This window comes from Neocloeon triangulifer, unplaced genomic scaffold, assembly GCF_031216515.1.
Source record: "Neocloeon triangulifer isolate White Clay Creek 2 clone unplaced genomic scaffold, ASM3121651v1 ptg000014l, whole genome shotgun sequence".
Lineage (NCBI taxonomy): Eukaryota > Metazoa > Arthropoda > Insecta > Ephemeroptera > Baetidae > Neocloeon > Neocloeon triangulifer.
Window position 1 is genome coordinate 20,030,482 of NW_026775556.1, and position 19,124 is coordinate 20,049,605.

Consider the following 19,124-nt stretch of genomic DNA (forward strand, 5'->3'; position numbering starts at 1 on the left):
AATTTCACAAAGGTAGAAATGTTAAAAAAGCATTACGATTTCTCTCTGTGAAAGCTAATTGTCATAAATATTCCGTCAGAAATGGACTTTTCACTTCGCTGGAAATGCAGCCCGAAGGACAATTGGAGAAATAAACGGTGTTAATTGAAGCTTCGTTGTTTCGCTCGGAATGACGACGCCGAGCTTGAGCATTTTGTTTAGCAATTCTAATAAGCGCAGACCCGGCCTCTTTCTCGAGCGGCCACTCTCGCACGTAGAGTGCTTTATGCAACCGGCTAAGCAGACGTGTCGTGCCGGGCTGCCGACCCCTGCCTGCACGTCAGCCGAGGCGCCACCGTTTTCAAGATATAAACGTCAAGATGGATGGATAATAATGAGAGGCTTGCACGCCTAGCTGAGGTTTCTCCACAACCTCTTCAAATATCACTAGCTTATTCTTCAGTTGGCTACATTTATTGTCTAAAAAATGCAAATAAAATAAATTTTAATTTAAATTTAAAATAAATAATTTTTAGCTATTAATTTTTATTTAAAATTAAATTATATTTATTTTTGTAATTTATTTTTTTAAATTTAATAACTTGCTTCAGATTTAATTTTTTTTCAAACCATAATTATTATAACAAGTCAACAAATAATCAAAATTGAAAAATTTATAATCTACATTTCCAGCCACTAATAATGACATAATTGAATCACATTAGAAACAATAGTCAATTCCAACTGATTTTGTGTAAGTTGATATAAAATTTGTAAATAATATAATAAAACACACATGACCAAGTGCGAAACAATATAGAAGGAGGAACAAAATAATTCATGATTAATAATAAGCACTTTTCTAGGCAATTACGGAATATGAATATAATTTAACATTCAGAGAAAAAAAATGGTGGGTAAAATGAATAAAGTCATTAAAAAAATTCAAAATTTCAACTGGATTTAATTGGAATTTGTGGCAAATTTAGTGTAACTTCTCTATTCGATTCCTGCATTACAGTTTCATGGATCAAAATTTAATGTTTAGGCATTTAAAAACACTTTTTCTTCTCAGTCCTTTTGTTGTTAGATTTATTAATTTAATTATTCTGTGAATTTATAGATATGAAATTTTAATAATTAACTAATAAATTATTATAAATAAAAATACAAATCATTTCAGTTTAATTTGAAAACTGCAAATATTAAAATAGAAATTTGATGTAATCTTCATTCAGAAAGAATTATATAAAATCATAACAAAATTAATTGCCTCGTGACAAAGCGATGAGTAACAACACTAAACTTCCTCTCAGATTAACAAAACGCCAATTTCCCGACGCAATTCGCTTTCACGCTCAGCCGGCTGCTCCTCTTTCTCTCTTTGCTAAAACCGTGCAGCTTTTATCGCGCAGATAAATTACACTGGGCGATTGAAAGGATTCTCGTGCGTGGCGGCACCGCTGCTCTGTGCGAAATGAGTTTCGTTGTGTGTGCGAGCCGAGGTGGACACTGGTTGTGCAAAATCGATTTCGTGCCAATTCCGGCGTCGTTTCCATGGCGACGCTTTTGGCTTTTTATTTCGACGCGGCTGCGAATGTTAATTTTTGATGAGTGCTAAGGGAGCGCGCGCCGGAAATCGGCCACGCGTTTCCTGCGCCCAAAGTTGGCCGAATTTTCTTTCGTTGCCTGCAACTTTGTCCTCGCCTTTCATCAAATGGAGGAGGTGCGTCGCTAATTGACGGCTATTTGCGACGAGAGTTCGTGTTTCTGCTCAGAAGGCCAAATTGCCTTTTAGCTCTTTCGCTCGGTTTCGCATTTCTTGCCGCAACTCGAGAGGTGGAAAAAAGGAGTTTCCGAATTGAAAAGTACGTTTTCTTTCACCGAATGAGGTCAGAGAGTGTTTCACAAAAGATCATTTGTTCTTCGGCTCAAAGAAACAAAAGAGGCGAAAAGTAGCTTTTTCTTTGATCGTTCAAATGCACCATTTTGACGAAGCCTCGCAAATTAAATCCCTCCAGTTTTTACGTTAAATTAAATGAATAAAAAAAAAATCACCGGCAGCTTTTTAATTAAGCAAAAAGGATGTAATTCCGCCCGAGTTTCTGATTGAGTTGGAAGCGCAGCGCTGGCAATTATTGATGGAGCGAGCTGATGGCGCGCCAGGTCGTTTGCTGCAAGAGGTGCATTTGACCTAGATAATGCTTTTGCAATTTGTCGCGCAGGTAAACAAAACACGGCAGCTCCTATCTGTCTTGCTTGTTTTTTCTTTCTTTTGCCGCATGCAGACGAGAGATGTGCACAAAAAATAGCGTTGCTGCATTTTCCTCTTTCCCAGTCCTCACTTTAATTACGGCGCGTTTTCCAAGAACTTGGTGCAGCGGAGAGGAAGTGGAAGATAAAAAGCAGGGTGCGCGGTTCGTTGACGCGGAAACTGCAGTTTGAATAAGTTTATTAAGTATTTCTTTTTTCATTTGGAGAAACACTCATGTTTCTCTAAGATTTCTTGGAAATAATTCATGGCTATAATTATGCATGAGTAGATTTAAAAAAAAATTGTTACCCGCAAGGTTGAGTGCAAAAAAATGGTTAATTTTTTCTTTATATAATAATTATTACAAATATTTTGAAAAAAAAAAACCATTGACGCTAAATAAATTAGAAGTTCTTAATTATTATAATAAGAAATTTAAATATTTTTATTACAATTATTGCAAATTTATAGATCATGATAAAAGTCTCAAAATCGCCTGGAAAATTAAAAAAAGGTAATCTTGAAAAATATTTTTTATTTGAAAAGTAAATTAATTGTGGCTTTTATTTTCAATAAAATTCACAAAATTTGCAAAGATTGTTAGTCATCTTTTTGGAGTTCTGAAAAAAATCAAAAAGAAGTTTTTTAATGCAATAAGAAGAACAATAAGAAAAATTTCCAAGTTTCTACAGCCCTATCGGCCTTTTGTAGAGATGGATGGGAAACTACGCGAGATAGGAAAACAGGACGCGCGCGGGAAAGAAAAACACCCTTGGCCTAGTTCCTGGGCATGAAATATTAAAAAGTGCGCGTTTCCCGCCAGAGCCAACTCGCCATCCCTCTCTGCAATTTCCGCGGAACTCGAGCACATTACGCTCAACAGCAGCAGCTGCTTTGAGCTATGCGCCGTGCACCTTATGCAACTCGTGCGGCTTTGCACGTGCATAATGCAAAACTACTTGCTCTCGCGTCCACACAAGAGAGATGAGATGAAACTCGAGAGTGGCTTGCACTGCGGCAACAATAATTGCCATCGACTCATGAAACTCCACCACAACATTTCGCTTTGCAGCAATTACAGCGGACGCTGGTAATTAGCAGTGTGAAGAGTTTTGCTCCTTGGAAATAATGTTCATTAGAAACTTATTAGGTTACTATAACTTTCAAAGCTCAAATGTATAAGTTTAGAACAGGAAAGATTATTTTAAACTTTCTTACGAGTTGATATAGAACATTTTATCCAAACGTGTGACAAATTTCTAAAACAAGAAGACATAAATTTATACACATAGGTCATTATAATTGAACTTAGAAGCATAGATTGATTCAATTTTACAAATTTTTTTTTTACAAACATATAAGTCCATCTAATAACAATAACAAATAGACTTTCTCAGTAAAAATCGGAAAATCCATCAAAATATGATTTCAGAATGTCATTATTATTTTTTAGCTTGATAAAAGAATAAAGTGAATCTATGTTTTGCACCGAAAAATTTAATAACACGTGGAACTGTTTCAAATTAGATAAACCTAGATCTCTAAATCAAACATGTATTTTTTTTCAAACGCTACTTCTACAAATTGTATTAACTCGCAGAAAAATATCATTGTTCAAAAAGTATATAAATAAAACATTTTTATAGTAATTCTTACTCGATGCTTGACTTGAAATTTACCAGATAAATTATTTTTGGCATACGTGATCTATTAATCTGACAACTTCCCTAATTTTTGCAGGAATAATCGTTGAATTTTACTCTGAGAAACTGCAAATCTGTCTATAAATAATGTATACACTCAAATTTAAAGACAATTTACGAGACAAATAACCATAAAATATTTGGTTTCTGCTCGTGGGCGCGCTCAATTATCCCACGCGCCGCGTCAACATACAAATAAAAAAAAACCCGAAGAAATCTCACGTCAATCTCATTTTTAAAAACTCACCTTTTTGCAGTATTCGAGCACGGCCATCTTGTCGCGTGGGCAGATGGCTTTGGTCTCAGGGTCTGAGACCCAGTGACCCGCCTCGGTCATGTACTGGTTGTGGTAGGTGGCCCGCGGCTCGCACATGACGGCGACCTGCGGCTCAAAGTGGGCGGCCGGCACTTCTGCCGCCGTCGAGGTGCCGCCGACGCTGCCAGCCTGCAACACAAAAAACATTCATCATCTCACGTTCTTTATATGCATTCGCTGGTTGGGAAAAAAAGAAGCAAAAAGGTCGCCGCTATGCCGCGAGCGCCCAATCCACAAAGGGACTACGTAAATTTCTGCGCGCTGTTTGCTCTGCTGGGAATGAATGTCACGCCAAAGTGAAAATGAAAAGGGACGAGGCACGGAAAATGAAAAGCCCTTCGCGTCCCAACTGTCACTGCAGTTCTAAATGATCGCGCATGAGCTTAGCAATTTAAAGGGCGACCTAATCCCGGGATCAAGTTGAGAAATTTGTTTCTACACTTGTTGTTAGTCTGAACAAAACAATGCATTCAATATCTATATTTTGCCATATTAATTAATTAAATTGATAAGTTGACCCATTTTTTAATACGGTTTTGTTATTTAAAAAATACATTTGTTTGATTTAGTTTTATATATTTGTTAAAATTAAATTGTGATTGCAATTTGGTTTTACAGATTTCCAAATTTAAAAAAATTTGCACTAAACGGCTCTATAGCAAAAATTTTGCTACAATTGTCAAAATTACAAATAAAATAATGGCAGTCTAATTAAAAAAAAAAAAAAAATACACAAAACCTTTTCCCAAATAACTTTAATGTAAAGATTTAGAAACTTTAAAATATAGTTAGAGCAGCTAAAAAAGCTTTAAATATTTAACATTTTTTTGCCATAAATGCCAAAGTTAATTTTCTACACGAGTTAATTTTCGGCTGGTCTTTTTGTGGTCACGCTTTGTTGTTTCATTTAACCCGCCAGAGTAAATTGACACAGACGCCTTTTGCAAGGAGGAAGTGCTAATCGAAACTGGGCCCATCATTAGCCTGTGTGGTCTTTGTCTAGTTTGATTAACTCACTTTGAGCCGGACAGTCGTCACATGGAATAATGTTTATATATATTTTATACCCGGCTCATCCATCCATAAACCCACTCTAGTGTAAACAGAGCCGACGCGATAGTGCGTTCGTCGGCTGTTGATAGTAAGGTTTCCAGCACGCTCTTCTCGACGCCGTATTTATTTACTGAAATTCTCCTCCACTTTCACGGCGGCGTGGCTTTCTTGACGGCAAAGAGGAAGCCTTTGAAAAATGGCAGCGGCGCGCCGGCTCTTATATTCATATCGTATCATATTTTTTCGCCAAAAAAGCCGCAAAAATTAATGGAGCTGAATTTCCAAAAGTTAAAAAAGAAGTGCACCCAGCAAAGTTTTGATTCCAGGAAAGATATCTAAATTATCTTTAAATTGATTCCCGGTCTGAAAATTTTTATGACTTTGCAATAGGAAAGGTTTTTTAAAGAGATAACTCATTATAATCACCTTCATTTGCAATTTGCAGTGAGATGATTCTCAGTTGACATATAATTAGTTTGATTTCCTCACTATAATATTCACCTACTTTTTGACATATGACGTTTGCCTTATTTTATTTTCTGGACAATGGACCAAGATCACCTACATTGTAGATTAGATATTTACCCAAAATTATTAATATTCGTCACTAACAAGAATTTTTAAAATTCAAAAGTTATATTGTAGAAATATTGTTGGAAAAATATTTCTTTAAACAATTTTGAAATACATGTTTTAATATTTTAATACTATTTTGCATATTGAAAATAAATAAGAAAATATTTTTTAATATTTTAAATTGCTAAAAATAAGATTTTTTTTTTTAAATTCATGTTAATATTAATAAAAATTGGTTAAAAGTTGAATTTGCTATTAAGGGAAATGAAAACTATGTTTAAGATTAACGTTACTTGCGCGTAACTAAAAATCTCTTAATTTAAGACAAACATCCTGCAAATGTAAGCAATACAGGAAATTAATTACCCTGCCTCTTTTTTATTGATTAATTTATTCCGTTCTTCTCTCTGTGTTAATCAATTAATCTCTACACATAGATAAAAAGAGCGAATCAGATTGGTTGGCGCTTTCGAGTAATTAATCTGCGGCTTGATTGACTTTGCGACTGATCAGCAGTTGACGATTCGGGTCAGCAGCCGGGGGGGTCACGGCAGTCGTCCGTTGGCCGTTTGCATTCAAGTGTGTGCAGCGACAAAAGCGGGCAGACCGCTGCTGGGCGTCGTCCTGTGTCACACGACGTACGAACATATGTGCTGGGCGAAATTATTTAGTGACACACAGACCGACAATCCCCTCATTGTGTTCACTTTGGCTGTTGTTCTCCGCTGCTTCACAAACTGTTGAGCCGGATTTCGGACCCTGCATTGCGAATCGATAAATTTGGCCCAGGCGCTCAAGCGAGATTAAAATTTTAGGGGGCAAATATGAAAGCAAAAGCGTTTCGGGTTCGCTTTGTGTGAAAACGAAATGTGAACGGGCACGAGTGTAATGAGAGCGCAAGCCGCAGGGCATTGGAATTAATTAAATTAAATGAGAGTAAAACTGACTGTAATCGAGTGGGAAATTTACAACCTTTGACGTAATTTTGTGCTTTCTGTTTAAAAAACGGGCTGAGTTTTGTAAATTTAATAAAGTATAATTGCTTTATTATTATTTGGATTGCCTCAGCATGTGAATCATAGTTTTTGAATTCCTTCAACAATTAAAGCAAGTAAAAGAAGTCATATTTAATTTAAATTTCAATTTGAATATAATTAAAAGTTGCTGTTGACGTGGTTTTTTTTACTTCAAAAGTTTTAGCTAAATCTTTGTTATAACAATAAATTGTAGATATTTATTTATTTTAATTTACTTTAAAATGACTAAAATTTCTTCACCACTCAACGTTCTTCTCATACTATTTATTCCATTTCTGTTTTTAATTTAATTTTGATAAACTAATTTGTTGCAAGATGTTGCGTTATTTCAATGTTTTCTAATGAAAAGTATATAAATAAAAATAGAAACCAATTGAAACATTGAAATTTACGGTTAATAGATAGGGGGATTTTTGTTCAAAAGCAAAATTTCCAATAAAAAAAATTGGAACATTCACATCCATTAAGGTCTTAAATATTATTTTTTTTCTTGAGCTTTTGGAACCCTAGATTTTTTTTGCACGTTTAAAGAAGTTTGTTTCCTTTTCCTGATTACAAAATAATTAACTTTGGAGCTCATTCGCTTTCGCAGCAGGCAAAACAGCATTTTCAAATTCGCTCTCTCGTCTGGCTTGGCAACGTGCAAACAAAAATTACGGCCGGCAACCTCATTACTCGAGTAATTTCGCAATTAACGCGCTACCCTGCGCAGTTGTGCCTCCCACCCGCCCTCCCACACACAAACAGCCAAAATAATTAGACGCAGCCGTTTAATTCCGGGTTTTAATTTTGGGCCGTGCTGCAGCCACAGGCACGGGTCGTTTGCGGTGCAAATGCAGCACCAAACTCATTAGGCGCGACACTTTATTCACCTCGATTTTTGCAATTCCACCGCCCAGTTTGAGTTTCATCAGCAATTATAACACAAGGGAGAGGGACGCGCCACAGATGGCGTGCATCGATTTTGCCGGTCGGGAATCTCCCTTGCTCACTCTCGAGCGTCAAGTGGCGAAAATTGATTGCGAATCTGCTCGCCCTGAGCGAGGCGTGCTGCCTATGTCCTGAGGTGCGGCTCAGCCCATTAATCTAATGTCGCTAACCCGGCCAACGCTAATCACTGCCTCGTGTGAAACACAAAGGGGTGTAAGGAAGCCTGCGCCAGTTTATTAGTGATTTGTTTTCTGGAAGGGACTGAAATAGATGACTTGGCCTCGATTTGTCCGAGAAACGCCAGGAGCTAATTTGTACGCGTATTTTTCGTGTAAATGTTATTGCCCCAGGCCTCAAAGTAAGTTCAACGATTTTTTTTTTTAAAGATCAATGTTTAGATTAAAAAAAGGTAAAATGATGAAACACATTTAGAAGTTAAATTATATTTTTGAATATTTTAATCGCACATAACATAAATTTTTTAGAATCTAAATCTTTTTATGAATTTTGAAGCTATGCAAAATGACGAAGTTCTTGCAGAAGAAGTGACAGTTTTGTATTAGGGCATCAATTCAACGACTTGAACGTGTTTTATCGTTTGAATAATGCAATGCTCAGTAATTTAATTTATGCGAAAAAAAATAATCTTGAATCTGTATTTAACAATGTGAAAAAATTCTAATGATAAACTGACTTCAATTAAGACATAAAATAATGCACAAGTAAATAAACTGAAATATACCTGCTTCATGAAAAATCACCAAATAATTTATTTCGTTCTAATGAATAAATTAATTTTGAAAAAGTTTTCCCTCTGCATTTTGTTTTCAATCTGTTCATTTAATTTGCATTAATGTTCAAGATATAAGAAACAATTTTCAAAAATTAGTAAAATTACTCAGCTTGATGTTAACACATGGAAAAGCATCGCTCCAGGGTGACTAGAAGTCTCTCTATTGGAAAGGAAATTTTTTCCCCTTTACATATTTTCTTTTTATTGGATAAAGAGTCACATTGAGAGCTTGCCAAAGTTGGCAATTTTTGGCCCAACAAACTTCTTTCTTCGTTCTTTCTTTCTTTCAGCTGCTGCAAAACTTGGAATTCCCCGTCGACCGACCACTCACTCAACACCACCAACTCATGCATATTATTGATCTTCCCCGAAGACCCTCGCATTCTTATTTTTCCTTCAACCCCCGCCGTTCATCTTTCTCCCTTGGAAATGCCAAAGATATGCGGTGACTATTGACTATTTAGCAGGTAGATGAAAGGAAAGGGCCTCGCGCTGCTGGGGGCCACCCTCCCCCACCCCTCGTTAGGCAGCTGCATCCGAAATGGACACCTGCTGCCTCAGCATCTCTCTCTCTACCTGCAATCTGGTCACGTAATGGACCAGGGGTCGCCCTGGCCCGAAATTGATTTTATTTCGCTCGTTATCGCGCGCCTCGCAATCACGGAAAGTGTCCTCACCTATTTATTCACAAAACCCCGTATGGCATAAAATTCGGCGTTAATTTTGTTTGCGTGGGAACAGGTGTTTGAATTCTGTGGGCGGATTTTCGCCAGAAATATATAATAATGCCTAGCTTTAGTTTTAAGCCGAGCCCATTCAGCAGGTTGGCGATTCTTGTTTACGAGTTGAGATGAGCAGCATGAATTATCACTGCGAGCAAGATGGTTTATGATGCGCTTAAGTTAACAAGGCGTAAAGTCCGACATTTATTAATTTACGGTACACTGAAAATTGTTTTTCTAGTAAATTTTCATATCTACTACACATTCTTTGCATTCTTTGGTAGGTAATACTTAGAAAACGCCAAGGTATATGCGTGGACTGGTGCAAAAAGTAATATTTTCACACCATTTATAATTATGTTTTGAGGCTAAAATTGTATAGTTGAAAAAGTCCCAAGCATAAGGAATTGAAGATTCTTTTTCTAAAAAATATTTTTCTACGAGCTGCTACGAGCTAAAAGTATGATAAGATTAACGATATTTTAAATTTTCGTTCCAAAACTTACAGTATTTTTGTATTTAGTGCAAGGAAAAAATATTAAAAAAAAAAATAAAAACAAAAATGTTGCGAACGATTATGTGTTCAAGTTTCAAGTTAACAAAATTACTAATTAACTAATTTGATTTCAATTTTCCTTGCAGTATTTTCAATCTTTTTCATGCACGCGAAATTATAAAGTGCGTCGTGGCATTTCCCAAAACACCCATATTCGTGACAAGCAAGCTGCCGGCGCCGTCCGACTGCTGCGTCGCTCGTTACACTGGCAATCATTTTAGCCGGCGCGCGAAGAGTGATGGCGCAATTCTTCAGAGAAATGAGAACGCGTCCTTCGGCATCATCCCCCCTGCATTTTTATCCCTCATAACTTTCTGATGTGGAGGAGCACCTGACGCTCTTTAAATAAATTGTCGGAACAACAACAACCAGCAGCAGGTGATTGAATAGCGGATTTTCAATTTTCCTCGACTGCAGCACAAAATAATGGAGAACGAGAAAGATAAAAGAAAAGTAACGAGTCATTCAATTTTAGAACGCTTTGTTATCGTCTCTGTTGGCAGAGAGGGTCGTTAAATGTTTGTTCTGGATGGAAAAAAAATAACTTTATTATTTTAATAGGCGCTTTTCTAATATAATAGCTTCTGTCTGATGTGAGAAATAAAGTTCAATTTATTCGCTCTTCTCATGAATCGACAGATTTTGAAGAAAAATGAACAAGGAAATCAAAGGTATGCATTAAATTTTCTAGTGCTTATTGATTATTTTAAATACAGAACTTGAAAATTAAAATTAAAAAGTCAGCGATACTAGGGTTAAGAAATCAAAATTATATTTTTTTAAAGTATCTTTAGGCCAAATTCTCTTATTATTTCAAAAACATTTTAAGCTAAAACCCAACCAAATATCTTGTGAGCTTAATAATGGAATTCCTTAAATTGAATTTTGTTAATTTTTTCTAGTTAAAACTGCTCAAATAGCTAAGAAAAAAAAATTAAAATTCAGCTTTCCTGTGCCATCGAAACTTATCCAACTTATTGAACATAAAGAAAGCAACTATCTCTATAAAAATTTGAATATTAAAATGAGCAAATAAATAAATATGAAATAAATAAATATAATTAAATACCGATTATTATTTTATCCTCACTTGTATTTTGAGCTACATTTTACATACTTTATGTTCCAATAATTTTTCCAATCATTTATTATTATGAACATTTTTTTTAATGAACGGAATTTTCCACGATCTTGCCTGCGGAGGAAAGTACCATCATCAGCGTAGACGAGAAGCGTGCGTGTCTATGGGGATGAGACGAAAGCACGGCGTTGCCGCCAGGGTGTCTGTCCTAATGGGCGCCGGGGTGCATGGTTATTAATGAGGGGAGGCATGTTCACTATTATTGTTATGAATTGTTCATTCAAGCCGCGTGGTTAAGGTAGGTGCTAAGTGCTTGCTAATGAATCTTGTGTCTCTCTCGGCCACAATTAATATTTCATGCCGGCGGGCGCTGCTCTCGGCCTGCTGGGTGTGGCCCCCGCGCTAAGGATTTGCTGGTTGCGTTGTGGGTGGGTGGGTGAAGAAGAAGAATGGAGCAGAGAATCACGGTGATCAAGAGCATCTTGCGGCCTCGTAAAAGATGCTGACGGCGATTTTCAGCGCCGACCTGCGACACCGCGCACCAAAATCTAGGGCGTCTCCCAACCCAACACCCAAACGCTCTCAAATGTTTGAAGTTTCGTCGTGAAGGAAAAGCTCCGTGGTCTCGGCAAAAGTCTCAAAAGACGCTCTTAAAACTTGACAAGAGCGAAACAATACCACAATATGTGTGGAGTTTTTTTTTCTTCCGAAAACAAAAAAAGAACTAGCTTGAGTCATCAAAATTCTGCCTTTGGTTTTATTAAACTTTTTTACCTTTTTAATTAAAATTTATGAGAAAAACTTGAAATAAAAAATAACTAAATTAAGAAATGATCTTTGCATAGAGAATAAAAATTGATACATATTACTTAAATTACAATTACTGACCACTGAAAGAATTTTTGAAATGTGACAAACTGTTCTAAAAAATTTAAAGGCGTTTAATTTAAGGTTATTTATTAATTTCAAATATGCTTTTTCTATTAAAATCTCTTGTTGAAAGTCAAGAAATTTAATGCTTTAGAAATAGTATGATAATTTCTTTAAATTTACTTTCAGTCCTTTTTTTATTTCTGAAAGATTAGAATAAATTGTAAGCCCCTTTGAAGATTCGTAACAAGTTTTCAAGATTCAGTTCTGCAGTTAAAATCTAAAGGATCTTTTTGCACACTGATGAACTGGCAAACGTTTCTGCCGGCTACTCAAGTCGGTTTGAATGAAGCGAGTTCGCCTCTTTTTGCTTCATGTATATAAAACCAAATTCGTTGCCTGCAGCAATAAGGCAGCATCACGATCTGGGAGCGGCGCGCGCGCGTTTTATTTTATTTAAACAACCATTCACTCTCGACTCTGCCGTGGCATATGAAAGAGCGGCTCGTCGGGCGAAAAAAAAAGCAGGAGATTTTTCTTGCTCTCCTCTCGAAGGAACGAACGGTCGAGGATATTTCTTGGGAGCTCTCAACTTTTTACACGGTCCATCTAACTCTGCCGGGCGAAAACACCTGCCCCTTTCGGCATGTCCGAGCATTTGCAATTCAATTCCGGCCGTCTGAACAAGAAAGTCGCATTTCTGCACGAAAAAGCCAACTTTGTATTAAAAGGGTGTTTCGCTTTTCTCATCTCGTATTCGGTGCACGGCGATTTGCTGCCGAAGGAATATGCAGGGGAACGGAAAACGCACTGAAGCAAACTTCGGGTATGTATTTTGGCGATGGCGCCAATCGTCCGGGGCAGTAAAAAGCAAACACATACAAAGGGCCTGGAAAATTGCATGAATGTCGAAAAGCTTAGTGATTTTCGTTTCCATTATACTTTTTATAAAATGGAATCTTTTCATATATAATAGAAAATGAGACAGAAAATAGTCCTTATAGTCAAGACATCTAGTTTTTGTTGTTTACTTGTCAACATTGTTTGCATTCAATTGGGTCTTGGAGAAAAATTTGTTAAAATATTGCAAAATACGGAACCGAGCACTGCTACAATTTTGTTATAACATCGACGAGATTCACCGCAGTGAGTTAGTTCTTTACTTGAAAAATATTTCAAGTTGAGAGTTTTATTTTAAAACTTTTAAGTTGAGGAATGGAAATTCTTTGCCTGCATTGAAAATAATTTAAAAATATATTATAATTCACGATTTCAGTTAATTGCGGATTATTTATAAGATTTAAAATTGCTGTATAGCAAAGTAAGAATTTGTGATGAATGATGATTGATTTGTGAACGCTGTGCATAGTCAATGATGTTTGAGGTAATTCTCAATAGTTCTTTACCAGTTCCAACTATTGATTTGTAAAATTCAAATAATTATAATTCATGAAAACTCATTTCAGAGTACAATAAAGGAATGTCTATGTTTATAATTTTAATAAATTTAATTTGCAGCCGTGATTTATAAATATATTTTGTTACGTTATTAAAATTTCATTACATTAAAGACTGTTTTTTATTTTAAGTTTGTGATACAAACAATACTAAAAATGAAATCACATAAAATTGACAAAAATTGGTTAAAATAAGAAATAAATTTTAAATAATTATCAAACATAAATTTGGAATAATTTTTAATAAAAATAAATATAGTTTAAACTTAATAAATTTACTTATAAATTAAACTAAATAAGCCGTTGACTTCCAACACTTTTTGATGACGCAACTTACAGACGCGTTTGCCGCACCAAGCTCAATTAATAATAACCTCGGTGTTGCAACAAAATTAAATTTTATATTCTCCCTCTTCGTCAGACTAAAATTTGGAGCAGCTGCGACGTCCCGCGAGACCTGAGAAGCGCGACTTGCTATGAAATTAAGGTCGTGCTGGTGGCGCCGGTGACCAAGGGCAAAAGCAGAGCTTTGCAGGGATGATCTAAATACACACATCGCAATGCAGAGCGCACGTAGCTCGTAAAGTAAAATAAATGCCGTAATGATATCCCCAGTGATTTCCATACAAACCGCGAGAGAGGATGCTGGGGGATGCGATACAAGGGTCTATCTATGGCATGAATATTGAATCGCCTTGTCACTTTTATTAACGGCCGAAATTCAACTCTGCAGTCTTTTTGCCGATTAACATTCACGCGTTCAACAATTACAAACAGCACGAGTGTATGGCGCGCGGCCATTGTTGCGGAAATTTGAGTGATCTTATCAACGAACGCCTCCCCTCGCTGTTTAATAAGCTTGTGATTTCATTCCACGATAAACTTGGAGAGAGCGGCAATCTCAATTGCTCGGACGGGTAGGTTTCGAGTGTAATTAGAAATTATAAGGCGAGGGTAATATCGGTGTAGAGGAAAATTATAGGTTGGCCATAAACGCAAGTTAGAACAGCTTGAATGGTGCTATTTTCGTATGGAAGGAGTTGAGGAGATATCCTAATTTCACAATTTACTTTGTGATTGCTTCAATTTTATCATCAATTTTAAATTTTGAAGCATAAAATTTAGGTTTCATTTGGTTTTGGATCAAATAAATCATGTATCATGTATTCATGTTGATAGATAAAAATAAAATAACTATCTATTAAGCTTTCACTCTTGTTGAGACTTTTGCAACGAAATAATTTATGATATAATATAAAACAAAATCTATCTAGTTGAAAATATATAAATAGGAAGTGATTTTCAAATTTTAATTAAAACCTGAAAAATTAAAAATATAACTAAAAATAAATTAATGATCCATTATTTAATAAGACAACCAAATAAAATGTTTAAAAATCAAGTGTTTATTTATGTGAAATAATTTATCAATATTAATATTATATAAACCACTCTTGCTTTAAATAACGTTTAATAATTCTAGATTTTTAAAATAAAAACATCTTTTTTTGAAACTTGAATGCAGCGCGTGAAATCTCGGCCCTCAGTTTCCCATTGCGTCGACATAAATTTCATCTCCGACCTTTGCACTACTTGAAATATTTATGGCACCTGCCTGTACATATTTCAAGACCCTTTTTCTTCCGCTGCGACCCCCCAGACCAAATATGACGGGGAGCATATAAAATGAGACGGAATAACAAACTCTCAAGTCAAAAAATAAAATTCTTCTCGCTCCCCTCTCGCAACCCCCGATCAAATATAATGGTATAGGCGCGTTCAGAGGAAATCCCCTTTTCTTTGAAGAATAAAAAAAAATAAAAATGCGACGACCGTGATTTGGGCTCTCTTTTATGAATATATACCTCGTGCGTAATAAAAGTAGGAAGACGGTGGAGATCCGGTGCGCGCCCTCACAAAAGGCTCCTCCTTATAATTCCCTATTTCAATTCCCTCCGCCGACTTTCGACTTCTTTTTTTTTTATTCGCCCTGGTAAGGATAATGTTATTGGACACATAACAAGGCCGGCCACTTTGTGTGTTGGGAGATTGAAATATTGGATGCTATCAAGCCGCTGTCTGCTCAGCCTGCATGATCAGCCCGGCTCTCTATCGGGCCTTGATTGAGTTCGGATGCTTTTCCATCAGACCGCAATATTGTACTTTTGAGCGCCATCAATTTCATCAGCTCGGTTGAGTTTGCGATGAACTTTATTGGCTTTATTTTGTACAAGTTGCCGGTTGGAGACTTTTTGCACCAGGTTTTCAGTTCATTGAGCAAACTATGAGATTGAGAGAGAGAGAAAGTTTTGATAAAAGGGGGATGTTTCAAATAAATAAAATACAAACAAAAGGTTAGAATTGGGTTTGAAGTTATTAAAAATATATTGAAATGTAAATACAATCTTTTATAGCAGGTAATTTTACACAAAATAATTATAAATTAAAATTAAGTAAATTGTTTCTGGTCTTGTAGTTCTTTTTAGTCGGTGCATATTTCTAAAAATGAAAATATTCATTATTGTTGTTTATTTGTGCAAATTGTTCCATTAAATTTAATGTTAATTAATCTGAGTGAGAATAAGTGGTAAACTTGCGGGGAAAAATTACAACGGATTAGTCACAAAGCAAATTGAGGTCTGATAGTATAATTATTATAATAATCCTGTGAATTTTCATTTAAATCTGTCCTTTAAATATTAATTAATTCATTAATAGTGGGGAAAGAATTCAATGAGATGTGAATTTTAAATGACAAAATTAAAAATTGCAAAAATCATAAATTAATTAAGTTTCAATTTTTCCAGAAATGTCCACAATTTTCAGTGCAAAAAACCCAAAGACCCAAGCAAATTATATTATTGACTAATTTTCAATTTAATACAAAAATATTATCTCCTTTTTTCATTTTGATATATTCGGTAATCTGTATATAATTAAAAAAAATCCCTGGATACAACATTAATTTAGATTTCCTTAGGAGGTTTTCACTTTGAGTTTGATGCCCTCAAAACATTATATTTGCTTGCATTTAGGGCATTTGTTCAAAGTCCCTCGTATGGGAACATTTTCAGCTAATGGATTTCATGTGACAATATTAGATTTGAGATCAAAAGAGCAGGAACCGAACTGCAAATCAGATTTCTCTCATCTCCTCACACATACATACGCGCAGCTACTAATTTTCCGACGTCCTCGCCTATTAAATTACGCCACCAGCGATGCAGCCTTCGCTTCCCTTTGATTACGTTTTGCAATGCTCGAGGGAATTTCGCTCTATTCGCACTCGGCTGCACAAATGCAATGCGTTGCAAAACCTGCACGTCAGGTACAATTCACATCAAAAGGCGAATCTAATTTCAATTCAATAATCTGCGCCCTCGCTGCTGATAATAATTTCACCCTGTAATTGCACAATATGGCGGATCGGATTACACAACGGAACATTTCACAACCGCCGGTTTAATTATGCTTCCAGTTTTTGCAGTGATAATTGCAAACGCGAGCAGTTTGTTTGGACGATTTTATGGTAATCCGGAGAGATGAAATTTAAAGCAGCTTTAATTATGCTGGCGTTGCAGCGATTTGCATAAAAATGGCCACTTTCGCCAAGGGCCGCCTGAATTGGAAATGAGCTGCGTCGGAATTGCCTGCTCGTAAAAGTAGGGAGGGGAGTGAAATAAAATGCACCAACTTGCTGAATAGGCCGAGAGGGATGGAATGGCCTCTGTTCCTTCGGGGGCGATTGCACGCCCAAATTGTTATTCATAACGGACGCTTCGCGGCTTCGATGAAAACGAAATCAGAGCTCAGATCATGAGACTTGTGTGGAAAAGGTTTTTTCCAAAGAAATTCCATTTTTATTCCAATTAGGATGACAAAATGTCGCGCATAAAATTGCTCATAAAATATAAAAAAAGGGGATAACTTAACCCTTGGCCAAGTTAATTTCCGCCTATAAAAAGTCAAATTGCCAACTTTATGGCTCACTTTTAGCACAAAGGTGATCATTTAGCGTAAATACAAAATATATTTTGTTCTTATTTCTCACCCTAAAAAAACTGACTAAATTTTATGACTTTCGCAAGGTCAATCTAGATAGTTTTCTTTTGGACTGAAATAAATTTCTGGATTTTAGCAAAGAAAATAAATAATTTTTTTTTCTTCCTGACAAAGTCGAGACATTTTATAGACTTTTATTTTGTTTAAGAAGAATTTTAATTAAATTGTACCATTTTCACGGTAGTTCTAAAATTCATAAGAAACGCTAGAAAAAGTTTATATGATTTAAAAAAGACTGAAATTCAAGTTGCTTGTTTGTTTTTGAAAATCTCTGCCGCAGAAATTTTAGAACATTTATAAATAAATACTAAAAAAAATTGCAAAAATTAACCTCTTCTGCTAATTAGAGAAAAGGCCAAAAAGAAGGAACAAATAGTATTATTTTCAGTCGAAAAACAGTTTCATGTGATTCTTGTTAATTCAGGATGAAATTAAAATAAAATGGGAACCATGATCGTACCCAGAGGTGACAACGAGAAGCAACTCAAGTGTGGGATGTTGCAAAATTAATTTGCTCGTTTCTCATCAGGCAGAATGTGACGGGGAGCATTCTGCGGTCAGGCCCGTTTGCGAGCTTCGCTTTTTGCCTTCGTCAAACTTTCGGCAACCCACGCACAATTCGCGTCGTCTTTTGCCAGCGAATTAATTATTCCTGCATTCCTGCGCGCTCTCTCGCAGCTTCTGTTTATTAAATAATTTCGCGGCCTAGGCACCACGCTAATTAACATTCTAATTAACGCGCGCGGCCGATGAAAGCGGGAAAGTGCAAGTTTACATAAAAAAGCAGGCAAAAACAGGCCGCGGCTGTATCAAAAGCTCTCTTCTGCCCTGGCTTTATTATATTCGCAACAATGTCGGCCGCGGGCGCTTTTGCGACGACTTCGCCTCTTTTTGAAGTGCACAGATGCAAAATAAAAACAAGGCTCTGCCAGTTAATTAGCTGGTTACATTGAAAAACCTATGAGCTCGCGGCTTTCGAAACCGTATAACTTTCCGACTCTTGCTTTGATTAATCAACGGAAGCAGAGAATAAAAAGAAACGATTGAGAAAAGATGACTTCCTAGATTCATTGAGTATATTCAGCTAATTACAAGTTGAAAGAAGAATAATTATATAAAATCAATGTGGAAAATAGATACAATCATTCAGTTCCATTAACTACATGTAATCATTGTTGTTTATTTGTCCAAATTGACACATCAGATTGTTTACTTAAAATTGTTGAAAAACAAAAAAAAATGAAAATTAAATTAATTAATTAAAATGAAATTTCAAGTTCTAATTATTGAAGTAAATTGAGTTTATGTAAAAAGTATAAATTTCATGAAATTTGTATACAGCAGATACAAAAAAATATTTAAACATATCTAAAAAACAGGAATATTTTTAAAATTCTCTCATTCTGAGATTTATTTCAAAATGACGTCTCATTGCAAATATCCTAAGAAGTAATGGTTATTATTTAGCTAATATTATCTTGATTTTTGATAACAATAAACACAGAAGAAATGGCAATGCAGATCTTTTTGTTATTTTCTTACTGTCGGAAGAATTAAACCCTATTTCTTTTTGAAATCATCCAGACATACTACAATTAATCTCCCCTGTCAAGTCGAAGTGCTCAGCCGTGCAATACTTGCAACTCGCTTTTATTCGCGCAGTCTCATCTTTCAACATTTTTTTTCTGCCTCCGGAATCCCAAGGCACTCCTCCATCGAGAGAACATTTTCCGCG

The 19,124-nt window shown here is 35.8% G+C and overlaps 1 protein-coding gene across 2 annotated transcripts in view; it reads right to left on the reverse strand.

Annotated features, from left to right (window-relative positions):
* The window catches only part of LOC132199412 (amyloid-beta-like protein), a 74,603-nt gene that overhangs the window by 25,030 nt on the left and 30,449 nt on the right, over positions 1-19,124 (reverse strand). For both annotated transcript variants that reach the window (XM_059624089.1, XM_059624088.1), the window contains exon 2: positions 4,184-4,381. In XM_059624089.1, the coding sequence (XP_059480072.1) occupies positions 4,184-4,381 (198 nt within the window). The remainder of the gene's footprint in view (positions 1-4,183; positions 4,382-19,124) is intronic.